At 38.6% G+C, this 19,325-nt stretch overlaps 1 protein-coding gene across 2 annotated transcripts; it reads right to left on the bottom strand.

The window, feature by feature from the left end:
• Positions 1 to 1,043: 1,043 nt before the first annotated feature.
• On the bottom strand, positions 1,044 to 19,025 carry TMEM106B (transmembrane protein 106B). Of its 2 annotated transcripts, none has more exons than XM_009642099.2 (8): positions 17,915 to 19,025; positions 16,219 to 16,440; positions 13,467 to 13,530; positions 12,036 to 12,195; positions 11,096 to 11,236; positions 10,943 to 10,992; positions 7,490 to 7,543; positions 1,044 to 6,715 (listed from the first exon to the last, which is right to left on the bottom strand). In XM_009642099.2, exons 2-8 carry the CDS (start codon positions 16,436 to 16,438, stop codon positions 6,577 to 6,579), a joined length of 828 nt encoding a protein of 275 aa, XP_009640394.1. In that variant the 5' UTR covers positions 16,439 to 16,440; positions 17,915 to 19,025; the 3' UTR covers positions 1,044 to 6,576. The 2 variants fall into 2 exon arrangements, with proteins under 2 accessions (XP_009640394.1, XP_035752933.1); XM_035897040.1 differs by having other exon boundaries at positions 18,540 to 19,025.
• Between the last annotated feature and the right edge of the window lie 300 nt (positions 19,026 to 19,325).

Here is a 19,325-nt window from a genome sequence, read left to right as displayed (position 1 = left end):
AGCTTTTTTAAAGAGATCCAGAAACTGAAACAAAACAGCCAAAAAAACCCCTACACACTTAAGACCCCCATTAGTTATCCATAACAGAAAACCAATGTAGCAGTCATGAATACACAATACATTTCTCCAGGAAAAACCTTAAAAACCCCACTAAGGTGTTCCGAAAAATCTGCGTAAGACTACTTGCAACATTTGATCATGAATGTTTTGAATGTTTCAAAGCCATGTTCTTTGTTGTCCAGCTTTTAAAGATTAAAGCTTTTAGGCAATAATGATTCCTTAAAATCACTTTGCAAATAGCTGTACTGGCTCTGGCTGGGACAGAGTTAATTTTCTTCACAGCAGCCCATACAGTTCTGTGTTTTGGGTTTGTGGCTAAAACAGTGTTGATAACACAGGGGTGTTTTGGCTAAGGCTGAGTAGTGCCTGTACAGCAGGGAGGTTTCCTTTCTCATTGCTTCCTCCTCCTCTTCTTCCTCCAATCTGCCCAGCCCAGCAGTGAGGAGGCTGGGGGTGGTGAGGAAGTCAGGAGGGCGCACAGCCAAGACAGATGCCCCCAGCTGACCAAAGGAACATCCCATATGGGATCACACTCCACAGTAAAAGCTCAGGGAAAGGAGGAGGAGGAGGGAGGGACATTTGGGGTTACTGTGTTTGTCTTCCCATTGTAAACACCTGCCTGCTGACAGGAACTAAATTCCTTGTTTTGCTTTGCTTGTGCACACAGCTTTGCTTCCCCTATTAAACCATCTTTGTCCTGACCCATGAGTTTTCTTGCTTTTGTCCTTCCCATTCTCTCCACCATCACTCCAGGGAGAAGAGTGTATGGGCAAGGGGGTGGGGGCTCACCTGCTGGCTGGGGTCAACCCCCCCCGCCCAGCTTTCTAACTCTGTTACATTAGTAGTCCAGTCAGACAACAGTCATTCACTCACAGATGGTGCTCAGCTTCCAGATACTCCAGTTTATTATGGACTTAACACAAGAAAACATAGTATAAAAAAAAAAAGTAGGTTGCAAAGTTTTCACATCATGGAATGCCAATAGTTACAAAAATTGAAGTCATACCATTGGAAATAGTACATGAAAGCTTGTGGGAAAAATATGTGGAGATAGGAGGAAGATTTGTTGGAGATAGAGAAGGAGGAGAGAAAAATATTAAGTCAGTTTAAAAAAAAAAAAGATACACGATCTAAGCCTTTTTTAATAGAAAATTTAATATCATTCTTTGAGTCAAACAATCCTGCCTAGAAACATATTCATAATGAAATTAACTCCAGATTTTGAACCTGTAAATAACAAGATCCCTTGTCCCAGTTAACTTGCATTAAAATAGCTTCTGTGTCCTGCAAGTCATTCTGAAATACCCCTTGACTTCTAGAGTGTTTATCATGCTTAAGTTGATAGATTGTTTGCTACACAGTTACAAGAACAACAATTACAATTCTTAAGTTACAAAAATAGTTATCACTCATTAGTATTTCTATACATATCTCAAGTTATTATATGCACACTCTGTACAGTGGATGTTAACAGTGGTTATGTTTGCTTCCTTAAAGAAAACAAGTAACTAAATCACCAACAGTCAGAACCAAAATATTCAGGCACCATAATGTACTTGCATTTCTGGCACTAAATATCCCTGCCCATGCAAAGCAAAAGCAGTTTCGGTACCCAAAAGACATATGCATCCCGGCTGCAAGACCCTTACGATGGTTGGTGGAAGAGGATCAGTATGTTACTGCCACCCAACAGTCTCACCCGACGCTGTGGGGCCCGACACCAGCTCTAGTCCTACAGACTCCTTGCAGGCAGCCATTCCTGCCCAACAGGCCTGCCTACAGGCAGAAAAGCAGGTTTACATGGCAAAAGCTGTAGGGTAGCAGAACAAACTACCCCTCTGGTAATGAGCAGAATTCCCCAGTTTAACGTAAAATGGGAAGATGACTTCTCAAGTAGACAAATGCTGGATGTTTTTGCCATACCCAAATTACTGTATTCAACATGTTTCGGTTTTCTTTTGGCTTGGGTTTTATTCCTCCCACCCTAAAGCCAAAAAAAGAAAAAAAAAATCTAGATTTTTTTGCATGATCAAGGCCAACACTAACAAATGTTTTGCTGGTTGCAGTAGTCCATTACTGAAGTACATTGACATTACTTATCTTTCCCTTTCAGAAGTAACACTAAGCCTGAAAGCATTGCTAAGGTGCAGCATTTTGTTAGGCAGGCAAGTAAAAAATTTAATTCTTAGAGGCATTACTGCTAGCCTTGCTTATCTCTTAACTCTCAAAGTCCAGTCCAACTGATGTTAAGCTTCACATAGCTGCCCAACTCTGAAACAAAGTCACCGATTTCAGAAGATGCTGTCTGGCAACAGGCAGATGTCCCACTACAGATTTGGGGGGTGGGAAGAAAAGCAAAACCACAACTAACCCCCCCATCACCACCACAAAAAGAAAAAAAAAAAACCCGAAGCCTTAAATGTTGAACAAGAAATAACACTATTTTTTTCTGAATCTAGAATTCCCTCATATTACTCCAAGCACCAACCTTTCCATCATGAGGGCACAACACTTCAGTCAGATGGTTAAAGACTGTAACAGTTGAACCCCAGCACTTAGAGATTCAGTGCTTAAATGGTTAGCTTTATACACCACACGCTAAAAAGCCCAGAGTCACGTTTGCAATGTACGACTATGAAGGAATTTATTCGCTCGCAGAACTTCCAAGGACAATTTGGAGCCAAGTCAACTAAGGCATGTACTTAAGTCTGCCAACATAAGGCTGCAAAATATAAACACCACAACGTTAACAACAAGGTCATGCAGACATCAGAAGTGCGTCAAGAACTTCAAAGCTGTACCACACCAGAAAAAAAGATACTTATGCTTGTCTTCACAAAAGGTTAAGAATTAAGCAACTATTCCCTAAATATCAAGAAGAGTAAAATTATGAAGGAGCTTCTACAGGCTTTTCCCCACACCAGGAATTCAAGAGAAAGTGTCAGACAACTACAACTTCTTTTAAGAGCGCTTGCCTTCATATCTCTCCAATGGATATTTGATGGTTAGATCTTTGAGTTTGTTTGGTGGCTTTATTTATTCATTGATTTTTAAAGCATCATTAAAAACATAAAGTAATTTTGTTCTCCAGGTCCGAATGGCCAAATAGCCAACACTTTTACTCATTTAAGTGTTACCTTAATTTACCTTAAGTTATAGTTTTGAAATTTTACAGTTATTCTACACAAAATACATTAAGTTTTGTTTTTCAGTTGTGCCATTACAGAGCAACATCTGGACCACTGTTTTAAGAGATAACTAACAGAGCTTCCATTTTAAAGTGCAACAGGTTTTGGTACAGGAATTGCTAAAAGAATTCAAGTGAAGAGAATTATGCCAAAAGTAAGTCCCTTGAAACACAACACTACAATGCCAGTATAGAAGTATCTGGTAGTATCCAAAGATTGTGGGGAAGTTAAAAGTGAAATATAAATCACTTCAGAAGAAATCCTTCAGAAAACATCTTACAAAAAAACAAACCAGAAAAAATTACGATTCTTCAAGTTGACCTTCTGGAGATAATCTGTACTTACTGATTTACAGTGAACTGAAAAGCTCGCCTTTTTAATTTTAAAATCAAGTTAAAAAAAGAAATGTGAAATAATTACAGGTCTGTCACTTGGATCTATTCTCATAGCTTGTTTAAATAGTTAGATGAGTTAATACTGACTCTTGGCACTCTCAGCTTGTTTCCAAGATCAGCCACAGAAATCAAGTCCAAGTACTCAAACAGATGTCTTAACTACTAATTTTAATATAACATCTCTTCAGATAAGCAGGTGAATTCAGAATCTTGCCTTGTTTGGTTAGTAATATGCCAACGGTTACTCTCCTGTAACTGACTTAATTTGAGGATTCATCAATAGGATCTTTACTCCAGCCTTTATTTTTTAAGGCGAGAACTCTTCATCATTCAGGAAGTCTATTACATATCCCAGATGACAGACATTAAAAATAAGACTTGTATCTTCCCCCATCTGCCACATAACTGGAAAGAATAATTCCACTCGTAATTCTTTATTTTAAATTAGCCAATACCAAGCATTTCATGCAACACAAGGTCCACAGATTTATGTATTCTGTTCAGTATGTCTGCCAAACTTTCAAAGTTCAGTTTGAGTCCCAAAACTGCATAAACAGTGTAACGTCACCCCAGCATGCTTGTTCAAGCAGCATTCTCTGTCACCAAATAATTTTATCGTTGTGCCATTCCAGTTATTTTAGATTACTTTTTAGAAAAATTTGTTTTAAATTGATATAAATACCTGCCTAGAGCTGTTTTCTTCTTTTTCTACTTAAAAAAAAACCCCACCACAATAAACCCAAACCAAACAAAACCAACACTCTAGGTGTAAATACTTAGGCCTAGAAGAAAAAAAAAACCCATATCGCTTGTTGGCCGACTTCAGATCTGACATGCTTTAGACAAGAATTCTCTCCCTACCCTCCAACATAAACAAATCTTTACAATAGATAACATAGAAGCAGGGAGGTAAACTCTACTAACCAGCTCCCCACTATCCCGGTCTTCAGTTATCACCTACATATTTTCAGACTATCAGACAAGCCTCTGTATGCATTTTATCAGCCAGAGGACTGAACCTCATCTATACTCTAGGAAGAGGCGAGTCAATTGTGAATTAGTTTCCCTTATGACTGTAAGCTGTAATAAAGAATGTTTACTTTTAAGTGCCCAGATTAGAGAGTAATTTTCAGAATGTAACTACAGTAAGTCACCAGAATTGACTATTCCAGTTCCAGAAGTTCTCCAAAGCCAAAAGCTGGCATCTTCATCTTACCAACAATCATATGAAACTGACAGCTTAGGTTCCAAAATTTTTCATAGACTTCCAGAGTAAGCGCTCATAGCATTCAAACAGAGGGGGTTTTTGTATGGTTACTTAATTTCTTTTAAATCAGTCTTGCATCACTGATATTCTTTCCCCCACCCACCCAATCAGGTCCACCTAAGAAAAGACAATAAAGAAGAGTAAATAGACATGTACCTTAACTGAAGTACTGAAGCATAAGAGATTGTTAGTTGCAAGAATTTACTCAGCAGCCTTTTTCCCCATAGTGCTTATTGCTAATTCATTTTATATAGCTTATTTCCAGGAGATGGGCAGCATAAAAACCGCAACATCCATTTTAAAAAATATATTATTCATTACAGTGCAAAGTCTCAATAATACCTTCTTACAGCTGCATCTTATTTAATTCAGAGATAAAACAATCCTAATCCAGTTAATTAAAAATTTTGTACCTAATCCTTGTACAGTCAGCCTTCAGAAGTCAAGCAACTTTGGACCCCAAGTTTACAGTCACCATGTTTGATAACAACCCCGGAAATTCTCACTGTGCAAGCTATCCTACTGAAGCTATTTAATGCTCGAAGTCAGTCTCATGATTACATCAGCATTTAGTCTTACAGAAAGAATTGCTTTTTCCTCCCTTACATAACTTTGATGTGAATTGTGAGTGCTCTGGAGATTCAGAGAACTACTGCATTGCTTACTGAGCCTGCACACTAAATATACGCACCCCAACATATTAACACTTACAAGTAGCTTAAATACACAGTATATTAAAACAATAAAAATTATGAAAGTTTGCATCAACCTGCCCAAACCCATGCTCAGTTTCCCACCCAGTTCCAACCGCACAATCTTGATTTTAAGAGCTGTACTCAAAAGTTTACTAAAAAACAAAGTAGAATGACACCGAAGCCTTTACCCATTCATTTTCAACAGTCTTGAGTTTTACCTTTGTCAGTAATTATTCTGGGGGGTGGTTTTTGTTTTGTTTTTAAATCCAACTTTAAATCTAACAACATACAATCTCCTTATAACATCCCAGAGGTAGCAGGAGGGAATACGAATTAAAAGATGCCAGATTCTAGAATTTGCACATTCAAGTATAGTGTCATCCAAGAGAGCTTTCCTGGCTTTCACAGGCCATATGTCACCTCTAATCATGTATAGCAAATGAAAACAGAATCCCAAAATAAAGAACTATCGCCACTGGTTTACTAAAAGAAGTTTCACACCCAGATACCTCAAAGTAATCATGTTACTTTAGTAATACTGCCAGTTTCAATAGTCAAATATCAAGAACTGAAGTATAAACTTAAGTTTTATGAGTATCATTTTTTCTAAAATGCTCACATTTCACCTAAACACAGACATACACACAGTTACTCTAAGCTGATGTACCACACTGTAAGGAAAGGTCCCAATTCAGTTCAAGAATCTGATATTTCCCCCTCTCCCTCCCACCACACAACTTGACAGAAGTGCTTACAGTAACAGAAAGCAAACAGAAGGGGAAAACACAACATTTAACAAGTGCATCTATATACATTTTGCACCTTTTCCCTCTTTGCATCTCAAGTGAACTGGTCACCATGATTGCTATGCTTTACGTGCACATACTCTCCCCTTCATGTAGTACCAGGCCTATTCAAAGGATCTCTGCAAGCATCAACAGCAGTCATTCCACGCTAACCGACAGGTGCTTTTATTGCGGAGGCTGAAGTACATTTAAGTATTCTGACTGGCCCAGCTGGTAGGTTGTGTTTCCTCCACAGTCCACATACTGGTATCTCTCCTGGGATATTTGCTCAGAGTGGCCAAAGTAAGAGGTTGTCACTGTCACTCTTAAAAAGAAAAAAAAAAACAGAAGAGAAAGTTGTTTTGTGAGGGACTTGAGTTTCTTATTCTAAAGATCGGTGTTTCTACGTTGCTAGGGCTTTTAAGGAAAAAGTTTTGGAACAAAATGTGCAATACTATTGAGAAAAAAGGTTTTATTTAAAGTTAAAACAATACTAGTTTACCAGTACAGATTTTCTCTATGAAAGACACTTGCTTTCCTGAGCATAGACTTTTTTCCTAAAGAAGATAGTAAAGCTAAGGTTTACTTGGTAATACCTTGCTTTGCAAGGAGAAAGCAAATGATGATTAGAGAAGCTACAGCCACAGTCAGTCTACACCTCTTTCCCCCCCCCTCCCCCCCCCAAACCACCACTGTGCTGCTATTTATGCAATTGGTCACGAATAGCAGATGCTGGCAGAGTACCAGGAGCCTGAAATCACTTCAAGATCATGAAGATCTCAGCAATTTTTGAACAGTGGCTGATACACAAATTCATTTCAAATTATTTCAGACCTTAGTAGCTTCATGGCTACAGCCCAACTGCAGAGAAGATACAGTAGTAAAGAGTTCCGCCCAGTCAAGTCTTTACACTACCAGAACCTATCGAAAGGCACAGTTCAGTTTCAAGAACCACGAAGCTACTACACTAGAAAACAAGTTGATTTCATTTTATCTATGATGCACACACTCCGGGACTAAATATTTCTGAGTAATATTTCAATGACAATTACATGGCTTTTAAAGTTGTTTCCAACAAATATGAAGTTTCCATACTTACTGCATCATGACTACTATGTTGTGCACTTTGATAGATGCTAAAGTACAGAAGTCACTGCAAAAAAAACCCAATTGTTAGATTTGCATCAAGATTTTACAGGTAATTACCTAAAATGCAAGAATTGTGGCTTCAACTAGAAATTCTGACATCTGTGTATACCAAGACCATAGAGCTGTTAGCACTGGCAACTAAAATACTTCAAAAACACTGCCTGTGACTGCATACTCATCTAGGTCTACTTTTATATACATAGTCTTGCTTTCACATGAACTATGTTCACATGCTCTTACTTACATGTAATGCCAAAAAGTGTCCTGTGAGACAGTTGTCACTCCACCTTTCAGAAGCTAACCAAAGTTAACCTGAACAACTACATTAAAGTGGGTCAACACCACTTTGCCACTGATGAAGACTTTTACTATGAAGGTACATAGACATAAGCTGCAATTTCACTTCATGCTATCAAATTTATATACATAAAGGAAAAATTACAACGAAAGATCAACATTATGCCAACTTGGGCATCTTTTCATGTAAAAGCAGCAATTTCTATAAAAAAAAAGTCCTGAGAGAATGCTATTCTTGCTCAAAAAATATGAAGAACTTAGGAAAGTTCCACTTTTTTTGCACTCATCCACTTCTGTGTTATGCAACATGACCTCTAACCGATCTGCTGAGATTCTGAAGTCATTGTCAGAGTTACTGTTTTCTTGCAAGACATCTTTACATTTTCTGACATGCACCTACGTACCAGTTATACAGAGTGCTATGTAAGCATATACTTCTGCCCCCCTCTTAAATCAATTGCTCTTGGTCACAAATTTATCAGCTCTGGAATGAAAGGCATGTGCAACAAAGACTGCATGGCAGCCATCCACAATATTTGCATGCTATTGTCACTCTTTTTCCAGCACCAAACATATGAAGTATTAAACAGTGAATGAACACAGGTTTTTCAAATTATATAAAAATACAAATAAAACAGTTCAGTATTGAAAGTTGTTTTATATTGGTATCCATAGTAATGATGAGTATCTTTTTTTTTTCCTACGAGGCTTAAAACAGGATTTAGTTAGACTATAATGCCAGATATTCTCAGTTATTGTAGTTTTCTCATCTGAAAAATAGACAGCCTGTAACATAATATAAAGCCAGCCTGTATCCAACAGCACATACTGTCTGACAAGCAGAGAGGTACAACATCAACATACTGTTCTTTTTAAGTCCAGATTATCTGGAAATAAATCTGTTCTAAAAAAAACAAGCCATACAAACCAACCAACCAAAAAAAAAACCAAAAACAAAAACCACCCCCCCAGAAAACCCAAACACACCACACAGCACAAAGTAGTAGCTAGGAAACTATGTTGAAGGTGAACTCCACATTGAGCCAGCTCTCTAAAATAAATGGGTGGAAATTCCCTGTATGACAGATTTCATTGTACAGGTCTGCTGAATCCAGATGATTCTATGCAGCCACTTCAGGTCTCTAAGATCTCCTGTATTTGACCTAACCTGATTTTAAAGGACAACTACTCACCAGGATCCAAACAACTAGCCAGTTATGACTAACACATGACCTAAAATGATTAGCTGGGGAAACACTGAAACATGATCCACAATACTATCTGTATTACAAAGATTATCGCAGGGCCTTCACTGGAAAGTTAAGTATTTGTGTGGGGAGAAAAAACCTGAGCACAGTAAGAAATACAAAACCCCACTAAGACCAGCTGAAGCTATCTTGGCTGGGTGTTCAAATTAAGGAAACTCACTTCTTGTCTCCAGAGTTGCTCCATACAGCAAACCCAGGCTTTCAAGACTCACAATACAGTGAAAGAGCAGAAATCCACAAATAACTCTCAGCAGGTCAGGGAGGTCAAACTCATACCAACTGTGTAACATACAGAAAATCTTGGGAAAATGGGCCACTATAGTTTTGTGTGAGGCTCAAATTCTGTTTAGTACATTTTAAACAGATGACAACAAAGCTAGAAAGCGCTACTCACAGGTACTAGGACCTTGCTGTATCAGCCTGTACAAGAACTTAGATCCTTAACTGACACAACCTTCCATAGTTATGGGTCTCATTACCATGCTTAGTGTCACTGTGCTGAAGCAACGAATATTTTCACGTGCATACAGATCAACTATTGGTCTGCTCTACTAGTAACAGTCACAAACGCTTTGCTGTCCTGAAGTCCGCATTACAGACTACTGGTACGTAACGGTTTCTCTGCCTCTACTCAAAGACTGCACAATCTACCTCCAAGCTGGACCAGCAAGCACATCACTGTTCCACACTATTGCCAAAGCTGCAGCTATCAAGCAGAAGAGACCGAAATCCATTCAGTTCAGGCTACAGTCAGACCATCTTTTACCTGCCAGAGTCTCTACACATCCAAAGTCATCCAGGTTTTTCTAAGGTTAGTCACCAGCTTGCAGTTAAAAGCTGCAGCTGTTACTGGGAATAGACTCTCAAAAGCATTACTGAAATTAATGTATTATTGCACCAAACAGGTGACTAGGTTGGTATCAGCATGAAGGCCACATTTATTCCTCATGCATCCAAAGGGTGAGCAGATTCACATGGTTCAGTGTTTACATAAAACTAGCTTACATGTTTTTAAGACGTGACAGAAGTACACCACTTCATGCTTATTTAAAGTTAGCGCCCAATTTGCTATCTCATACCTATTTCAATTTATTCCAACACTTCAAAGCTGTAAGGTTCTCTCGCATCCCAAAGGGGCTGGTGTCCACTGAAACCACACACAGACCTGAAGTCTCTGTAGTTAACTATGTTCAGTCTGCATTTCATCAATTTATTCCAACACTTCAAAGCTGTAAGGTTTGCTTGCATCCCAAAGGAGCTGGCATCCACTGAAACTGTGGTTAACTATGCTCAGTCTGCATTTCGGTGTAAGAGAACTAACATTTGGCTTTGTCACCAACATAGACTAAGCTAGTAAGTCTGTTGATCAAATGAACTTTCAGAAGCTATGAATGAAACAGCTTAAAGTTTAAAGGACAGGCTGTAAACACTGCTTACCATTGTATACACATGGTCAAAGAAAATAAATACAAATCAGCCTCTAGTTTGTATACAATTAAATACAAATTCCCTCTACTGCCAGAGAAATCTCTGGGAAAGTTACCAGAGAACATGCTAGGGGAACACACCTGCACTTCTGTCCCCCAAAGCAGCAGGTCCTAGCTATTGCCAAGGCCTAAAACATTGGGATAAAGATACCATTCAAAGCCCTGAGAGTCAGGTACAGCAAGCCACTATATGGAACTGTTGAAACAGCCATAGTTTAAGTATTTTTTTCAGTACTATTAAACTCACACAAAGAAAATGCCACAACATCTCTGCAAATACATTTCCGCTGACTTTGCACCGCCATAATTTTTAATAACACCCATGTGATATTTGGAGACGAGTACACTTACAACATGTAGCTCATTTCATCTTGAATGACCGTGGGCACCATATAGTCAATCTAAAAAAAAAAAAAAAAAAAAAAAAAGCAATGAAAACACAAATAAGTAGATTTATATATGAAGATTAACACGTATTCAACTTTGAAAGCCTATCCTATTTACCTGCTTCATATCCAGAGGACCAATGTTGGTGATGTTGTTCAGCCGTGCTTTGCCAATAACTGTTTTTGAGAACTGAACTTGGGCCGTGATATTTGCCACTTCAACAGAATAATAGTTGTTGTTTGTTATATTTAGTGTGTTCTGAAAAACAAAACAAAACACTAACAGCTATCCATTCCATGTATCTTGATGAGCACACATTTTAAAATTTGTATCCAAGACAGTAATACCTAAGATTATGCAAGTGTATTTTCCTGCCTTCTAGGATTGGGGAGGGGAAGGGCGGTAAGGACCATCACTTAACCCCTTTCTCAGTTTTTTTGGTGACTATATTCAGCTGCACAACTTCCCACCACTGCAATTACTGACCATTTCTTCCCATCCTCAATTAATCCTTCCAGGAAATTTAGCTATCACAGGACCCTTTTCTCCCATGGCTGCTTTGCCTTATTTAAAATGAGGAACTCTACCAAAAGTCTTCAGGCAATCCTGTATTGACTGCATTACCAAGAAGTCAAGAAGCATGTGGAAAGTACTCCTTTTAAGTTTTAGGGTGGATAAGAAATCACTTTTTCTCAAAACCAATTTTGACAGATGCATAATACCAGGACAGCATTTAGTAACATTCCTACATATACCCCCGCCACATTTCACTCGTATTCAAAAAAATAACACAGAGAACTCCAAAGTCACTGTTGCCATGAAAACAGAAGGCTCAACAGTAGCTTGCAACTACACCTCTATTAGCCACAGCTACAGGAACCAGCCGCAGCAGGTCCAGTTACGTTTTTCAAACTGGTCATTGCATTTGCTTGCATTTCTTAAGGCACTAACTAAGCTTACCAGCTAGACAACAATTTCTATGAATATTAAACTGTCACAGTAGTATCTCTTGTTGCATTTATCCATTACAAACACCCAAACAGAGAGCTAGACTTACCGTAATATTTAGATATATTATACGTCTACCCTGTTCGTAAGTGACATATACTGACTTCACACCAATGTATTCAACATCAATTGAGCGAGGAAACAAGAAGAATACAGCCAGCCCAGAAAGTAATAAACATACTATTACAGAAGCAGTCACATAGAGCTTTCTGGAGGAAAAAAGAGCACATACCAGAGTCAAAACCACATTAAACAACAGTGGCATGTTATTTCCTTTTAAATGATAAGGAGCATGACTAGTCAATACAACTAGTTCAATCTATCTCTAACTTCCATTAGCTTCCAAGGGCGGGGTGGGATGGGGTGGGGAACCCAAGCTATGCTGCACTTCACCTCTATGTCTCAAACAGAGATGTTACTCTTGTACATACATCAGAAATCAAGTTACAGAACATGCAGTTATCCCAACATTTGTAACTTAAAGATAAAAATGGAAGAAGTAAACAATTATGCGTTTTGAAGCATAAGCACTTTCTCTTAAAATTTATATTGTCATTCTTCAGAACTCTTGCACAACACACCTAGAAAGAAAAGTACAGCTCTTACATGCCTTACAGGGGATTCTTTGTTATAAAAAACTTTCACGGAAAGTGTTGAGACTGCTGCTAAGGAAAAGGAAATTCACAATTAACCTGATGTAGAAAGGGGGTGTGTGTATAATGATAAAAAAATAAACAAATAAAAGGCTCTACTGCAGCTTCAATTTTCTCAAAATTAGGACACTAAAGTAATACGTTTCAAACTTGTACTACTATTACATCAGATATATGATCCAGGATAGTATTATGTGAAGTTATAGTATTTTTTTCCTGGCACTTATTTCTGTTTACTACAGAAACATCCAAACATTAAGAAAAAAAACCAACCCACCATCAAAAAGTGTCAGAAGAAGCAGCCCTGAGGACTGTAATTAAACATTTAAGTAGATCCAAGAAAAAAAATTAAATATACTATATCAGAAGGATGAATTTGTTGGTTTTGCTAGCTGGTCAGAGCTTTACAAAATTAATTTCTAGGTGACTTATTTTACAGTAGTAGCCCAAAGAAGTTATCAATTTACTCAGTCTTTAACACTGAAGATGTATCAGCTTAGATCAATTAAGATACTACAGAGATTGAGAAGTACTTGCATAATTAGTGTAGACATTCAGATAAATATCTACATGAAGATATCACACAGTATTCCTTAGCTTTGTAAGACATACTGTGATGGGAGTATGCACACCTATTAATAACCCTCCAAGAGTTAGAGGTTAAGGTTGATATTACTCATGAGCAGGGTTCTTTTGATTCTGAATTGAAGAAAACATCCCAGTGATTTTTGCCTGATTCTTCTTGACACTATCTCCTTTAAATTGCTGAATTGTAACTAGAAGAGAAGAATTATCTGTAGATTTGTGTATCACAACTATTAACTTACGTTCTTCTTGGCCTCAGTCTCTGATCACTGTATGGAATTAATGCTACCAGCTGATTTTCCTGCCCTGGAAATAAAAACACCCTTTCAGAATTTAGACAAACAAAGAATATTGTTGCAGTTGCTTCAAACAAAGAGTGCCCCTTATAACCTAAGGGCACCAAAGAATAAACACTAAAGATAAACGTTTAAATTCCAGATAGGCCCAAGAAGAATACTTCTGTAGCTTATGTCACTTTCCGAAATAGATCATGGCTTACACACAGAGGAGAAAACTACCAAGCCCACAAAGACCAAACAGCAACAAATTCTGCCTCTGTGTTGCATGCATGCACGGGAGGCAGCATACCTCTGGAGCCATTTCCTCGAGGGAAACGGAGGTACGTAACAGCTTCGAGTTCTCTTTGCCAGACCATACAAAGTCATAGGAAAAAACATTCAGAAGCTTGGGCAGTAAGAACTGATCCAGAAGGCATTCTACGTGTACTCTTCTGAAAAGCAGAAGTCAGGTTTGATACATGTATTTGTTTTTAAACAATTTGGGCAGCTTTGGCAACACTGCATTCTGGAAATCATTGGTATATACAACCATTTCTCATAGGACAGAGCTGCAGCACCCTGGAAGCCAAAAAAGTATCTACTGGAATTTCTCCAAGCAGCAAGTTACTTCACTAGACAGCATTTTTAAAAGGGGGATATCTTCACAGTATAAATAAGAAACAGTAGCACAGATGAGCTGTTGAAAATACGTGGGCTACACCTGCCTTTATAGCTTTTGCTATTTGCTGTACAAGAAAATGGAACTGAGATTCATCCATATGAGAAAAGAGAGGCCTCAAGACCAAGTCAGGTTTGCACTTTTAAGCAAAACACAGAATGTGGCTGGCATTATCACTTTGCTAATCAACCACTTAGAAGTGATTCCATGCTGAATCACTAAGCTGAGCAAAGCATGCTAACAAACCAGGTAGTAGTATGTAACATCAACCTTCACAAAAAACCTCTACCAATTTAAAACAGATTTTCACCTCAACTTCAATGAAGCATCTTCAACCTTTGAACAAAACAGCACAGTCCTTCCACGCTTTAACCATACTGAAAAGCTTAAGCTGTCCAAGTAACAAAACGTAATTTCATGTGTTACACAGTTTAGCCATCATATCATGTGTTACAGCCTTCCCTCCTAGTCATGCAGTCATTCTGTGAACACGTAATTTTTCCCCTCTCCCCTCAAAAAAACCCCAAACGTGATTTTTTTTTTCTCCTAAAGTACTGAGGTATAATTAAAGAGACAGGGGATTTGTTCTAATAACTCTTGTAAAGTTTGGCTTTAATCACATTATTTCATTAGAATGTATGGGCAACATGCATTTTTAATAGTTACTGCAAAATGTTTAATAAATTAACTAACTCAGTTTGTCTAAGTATTACATCCAAGAATCATATAGTCAGAGAAATACCTCTTGAACACAGGAATCCTGCTATTACTGCGTTTTAGCTAGCGCCATTTTGAGTAATACTTGCCATTGATATTATCAAGTATTTCAAGTGAGCAAGCTAACAGAAGAAACTTCCTTCTCTATAGTCTTTCGGTTAAGATAATTTTCAGTTGCATAGCCTTTCCACCCTTCAAATATGCTGAATTCAGAGGTACTAGAAAAATACATCTTAATACAAAGTTTAACAGCCAAAACAAACCACAAATCTCTTATGATATTTGCAACCATTTAAAATCCCATGCCCCCTGCTACTTAATCACAGGTGAGGCAGAAGCACACGTACAAGGACAGTATGGCACAGACATCAATCAATTTTCCCGAGTCACTGGTCAAAATCAGTTCTGAGAGCTTTTACAACCAATAATTTATTTTGGAATAAGAGTTCTGGCAAAAGCAAAGCAGTACCAAGTGTGAAACCTCCTCGTCAGTTCCTCCCCGCCCCCATCAAAGGCGAAATCTTACAGCTGAAGCAGAAGGCTGCGCCTTCGCACACTGCGTTTGCCACTTTCTCATTTTGCCCATTTCTTGCATTCTCCTTTCAAAGGGCTGTTTCTAAATAGCTATTCAGGTGGCTTATCATAGAGGAAAGAAGTGTAATAAAGCAGAATGTTTTATTAGATAAAGGAAAAGCAAAGGACAAGGGCAGCAAGCAAACAAAACAGGTATGAAGATGAATGCTGTGCAGCCTGCTCCTTCCTGGGGTAGCCAGAGATCCTGTGTATTTTCAACTCCTAGCTGGGGTCCTCTACCTAGCAGGGACAGATGGGACAAAAGGAGGGTAAAGGAAAACGAAGATCACTGACAGCAGCAAGGGCAAGAAAATTCACTATAAATAATCAGGGAAAAGGTGCTGCAGCACAGGTCCACTTTTCACTCTATTAGCAGCTATTTTTGCAAAGTTATATAGTGATGCAAATAATTTAAAATAGTGAAAAAAAGATGCAATAAAATGTCACAAAAATAAAGGTCTGCAATTTCAACTTGCAAGAGCTAGGGTTATGTGCAAATTTAAAGCTGAGAAGCAAGGAACACTGTCATTGTACAGACAAGAGAAGACCCAACAGGTAATCACCAAAGCTGACTCAATTTGTTTTGTTCATCCAGTGTAATCATAACAAAATGCTTAGTGCTAAAAAAATCAAAAAGTTTAAAAAAATTCATCTTGACTAGGAGAACTATTTGCTATGGATTATTATAGTTACAACTACACACGGTTATTAGGTAAACCTGTAAGTTAAGAAATAAAAAAAACTTACCTCGTGGAATTCTTCCTGTTCCCTGGCAAGTGGGGCAGGTGACACTGTCTCTTCCTGTGAATTCCACATAGGGAAACTGCGATACATCTCCACATCTGCCATCTTCATTGTGCGATTCTGAGTGAATTAACCCATTCCTCATATTATCAGACACCGTGCCTCCATCATAGCCATCTTCCTTGCACGTGTGCATAGGCAGGTGAGAAAGTGATTTTCCCATGTCTAAAAATAAAAGCCAGAAGCAAGTTTTCAGGGAGAATGATTCAAACACAGCTTGCATTTATTCTTCTGCATCAGGTAACTGTCAGTCTATGGTCATTACTCTGACGAGACTCCTGCTGCCCTCTGTTCAGATCCCTTTAAGACCTGTAAAGCGCTAAGGCCCTGTCAAGCTGAAGTCAATCCCAAGCTGTAAGAACCTGAACTAACTGGGAGCTTTGTTCAGACCCTCCAGTATACACAGGTTGAAGGGGGAATCGGTGAGAGGCTTTTAAGGCAGAACAGTACAAATGCTGGCAAAAGGCTCCAACAGTCTAGCAGTGCTTTTCAAAGAACTGTTACTGTACAGACCTCCACAGAACACATTAATCTTTGTATCAAAAAGAATTCAAAACTGGGCTCTAAAAAGCAAGTTTGCATTTTCAGTGCATTCTACACATACTACAGACCCAATTCTTTTTAGGCTGGACTTTAGGCTGACACAGGATCAGCTACTAGTTTCCAAGCTAGAACTATAAATCTCCATGTGTTTAAATTGATGATTCCATTTAACCCAAAAGAGGGCTGATTCACAAGAAAGTCAAGGAAAAAAATGGGAGATACTTTTTTTTTAACAAGTCTTTTTAAATATTTCATGTTGCCAGCAGCTGTGTTAAAGTATTAACCACAAAAGCATTTTTGCTACTTTTTTCAGCCATGACATTGAAACTACCTTATAGAATCATAGAATGGTTTGGGTTGGAAGGGACTCCTAGAGGTCATCTAGTCCAACCCCCCTGCAGTGAGCAGGGACACTGCTAACTAGATCAGGTTGCTCAGAGCCCCATCCAACCTGGCCTTGAATGTTTCCAGGGATGAGGCCTCCACTACCTCTCTGGGCAATCCGTTCCAGTGTTTCACTACCCTCATTGTAAACAATTTCTTCCTTGTATCTAGTCTAAACATAGAACACAGAAGATTAAGGGAGCAGAACAAGTCAGAATATTTTAAACCAACCACTCAAGACAGAACAGAGAGATCTGAAATACAGAGATAGTAACATAAGCACAACATTAATTCATTGTATGCCACAAAGGCTAGGTGAGTGTAGGAGAGCAGAATTAATTCAACAAATGCCAACAAGTCCCAGTTATTGTTTCAGTAAATATGCAGCATTATTTTATTTAAGTCACTAAACCATTACCAGAAGGAAAACTATCCTTATGCTGCTACAGCACTTTTTAAACATTCTAAGTTTGGGAGCCATTCAATAATGGAAACTGTTGAAGTGAAAATTAAAACCATTGAGCTACTGAAAGAAATTTGCAGAAAAACCTGTTGACAGTTATTCCACATGGGGTTTTTGCTTACTGTTCTCCTTGTGGCTGACCTATAGCCTTTAAGCTATGAAACTTGAGTCTTGCAGCTTAGGCAATAGCTGTCACAATTATAAACCTGAAAGCTTAGGGATAGATACCTACAACTGTATTCAACTTACCTGCTCTACTGATGGTAGGCTCAGGCTACGCCTACATTAACAACTAAATACAGAACAAGAAGCAACTCTGTAGAAATAAAGTTATTGAGGATCCAACATCCACGCTATATGCATGTGTTTATTTCATACTAGCTCTTGTCTACTGACAACATCCACTCACAACTGAAGTGCAGCTTCTAGTTTTAGCTTCTTCCAAAAGGAAGACAGTTCACAGACTCCCAGACCACGCTGTGACGTGAATCAGAGTGCAGCAAGCAAGGATGACTGGGAACTCATTTCAAGAGCACGTTCCTTATTTGAATTAAAATACTAATGCAGATGTATCCTCCAATGCCAACTGTACCTGAGCTTCAATAACTAGAATAGTGTTACTCCACTGCCAGAGAATTAGGCGAGACATGGCTCAGTTCACAAATGAGAAAACAGACAACCATCTTCAAGTGAAATGTGTTCCTCCAACATGCTTCCCCCCCCCAAAACCAAGCACTGAACTTTATTACAGCTGACCAAAACTCAAGAACGCTGTTCTTTTATCCAGCACTTACATGCTGAACAGTAATAGTTCTGCAAACATACCATCTTCATGTGACAGCCTCTATACTGTGACAAAAGTCACAAACCCTACCTCCTTAACAGCTGTGGTTTGACCCAGTCTCTCCCTTGTAACTGATGTGTACACTCCAGTCTTCTTAAGACTCGTCTGGAGTTTCCTTGAATTCACAGTCTGTTAGAAAGAGTTTGGTAAATTAAAAAACGTTGTGATAAGCAGCTCTTGTTTAAGACTGCGCCCTTCAGCTTGCTGTGGCACCGCAGCATGATAGTATGTAGGCAAAACCCAAACAGCATCCCAGGCACACAGAAGCACCGCATCTTGAGTTAATGCAAGACTCAGGGGAAAAAAACTTTGTTTATAAACTCAGTGAAACTTTATAGAATTAAACTAGATTGTTATACTTCTCCCAAGAGTTAGGGTGGCATTCTCACCCCCTACATTCAAGTATATGAACTTGAGGTTACAAACTTACTTCTTTTTCAAAACAAAAATAATTTATAAGCATGACAGTGTATGCCCAAGCACCTGTGGCTTAACCACAAACATAACAAGCTCCTCCAAAACAGAGAAAGCTGCAAGATAAGGTGATGACTCGGCAGTCACGAATTCGCTCAGCACGGGTGATTCTCACCCCCTACATTCAAGTATATGAACTTGAGGTTACAAACTTACTTCTTTTTCAAAACAAAAATAATTTATAAGCATGACAGTGTATGCCCAAGCACCTGTGGCTTAACCACAAACATAACAAGCTCCTCCAAAACAGAGAAAGCTGCAAGATAAGGTGATGACTCGGCAGTCACGAATTCGCTCAGCACGGGTGGGCATTGCCAGGGCTGCCTTTCGCGGCGCCTTTAG

The sequence above is a fragment of the Egretta garzetta genome, unplaced genomic scaffold, assembly GCF_000687185.1.
Source record: "Egretta garzetta isolate BGI_Z169 unplaced genomic scaffold, ASM68718v1 scaffold30, whole genome shotgun sequence".
In the NCBI taxonomy this organism is placed as follows: domain Eukaryota; kingdom Metazoa; phylum Chordata; class Aves; order Pelecaniformes; family Ardeidae; genus Egretta; species Egretta garzetta.
Note: the sequence above shows the minus strand (reverse complement) of the source record. Positions and strands in the feature narration are given on the sequence as shown.

What these genes read in the sequence shown, in the direction of transcription:
- TMEM106B (XM_009642099.2), bottom strand. Translation starts at nt 16,438, where the DNA reads ATGGGAAAATCACTTTCTCACCTGCCTATGCACACGTGCAAGGAAGAT. An exon ending in AGACTGAGGCCAAGAAGAAC is followed by an intron (nt 12,196 to 13,466) that starts GTAAGTTAATAG and finishes TTTTTCCTCCAG; the next exon opens with AAAGCTCTATGTGACTGCTT. An exon ending in AACATAGTAGTCATGATGCA is followed by an intron (nt 6,716 to 7,489) that starts GTAAGTATGGAA and finishes TTTCTTTTTAAG; the next exon opens with AGTGACAGTGACAACCTCTT.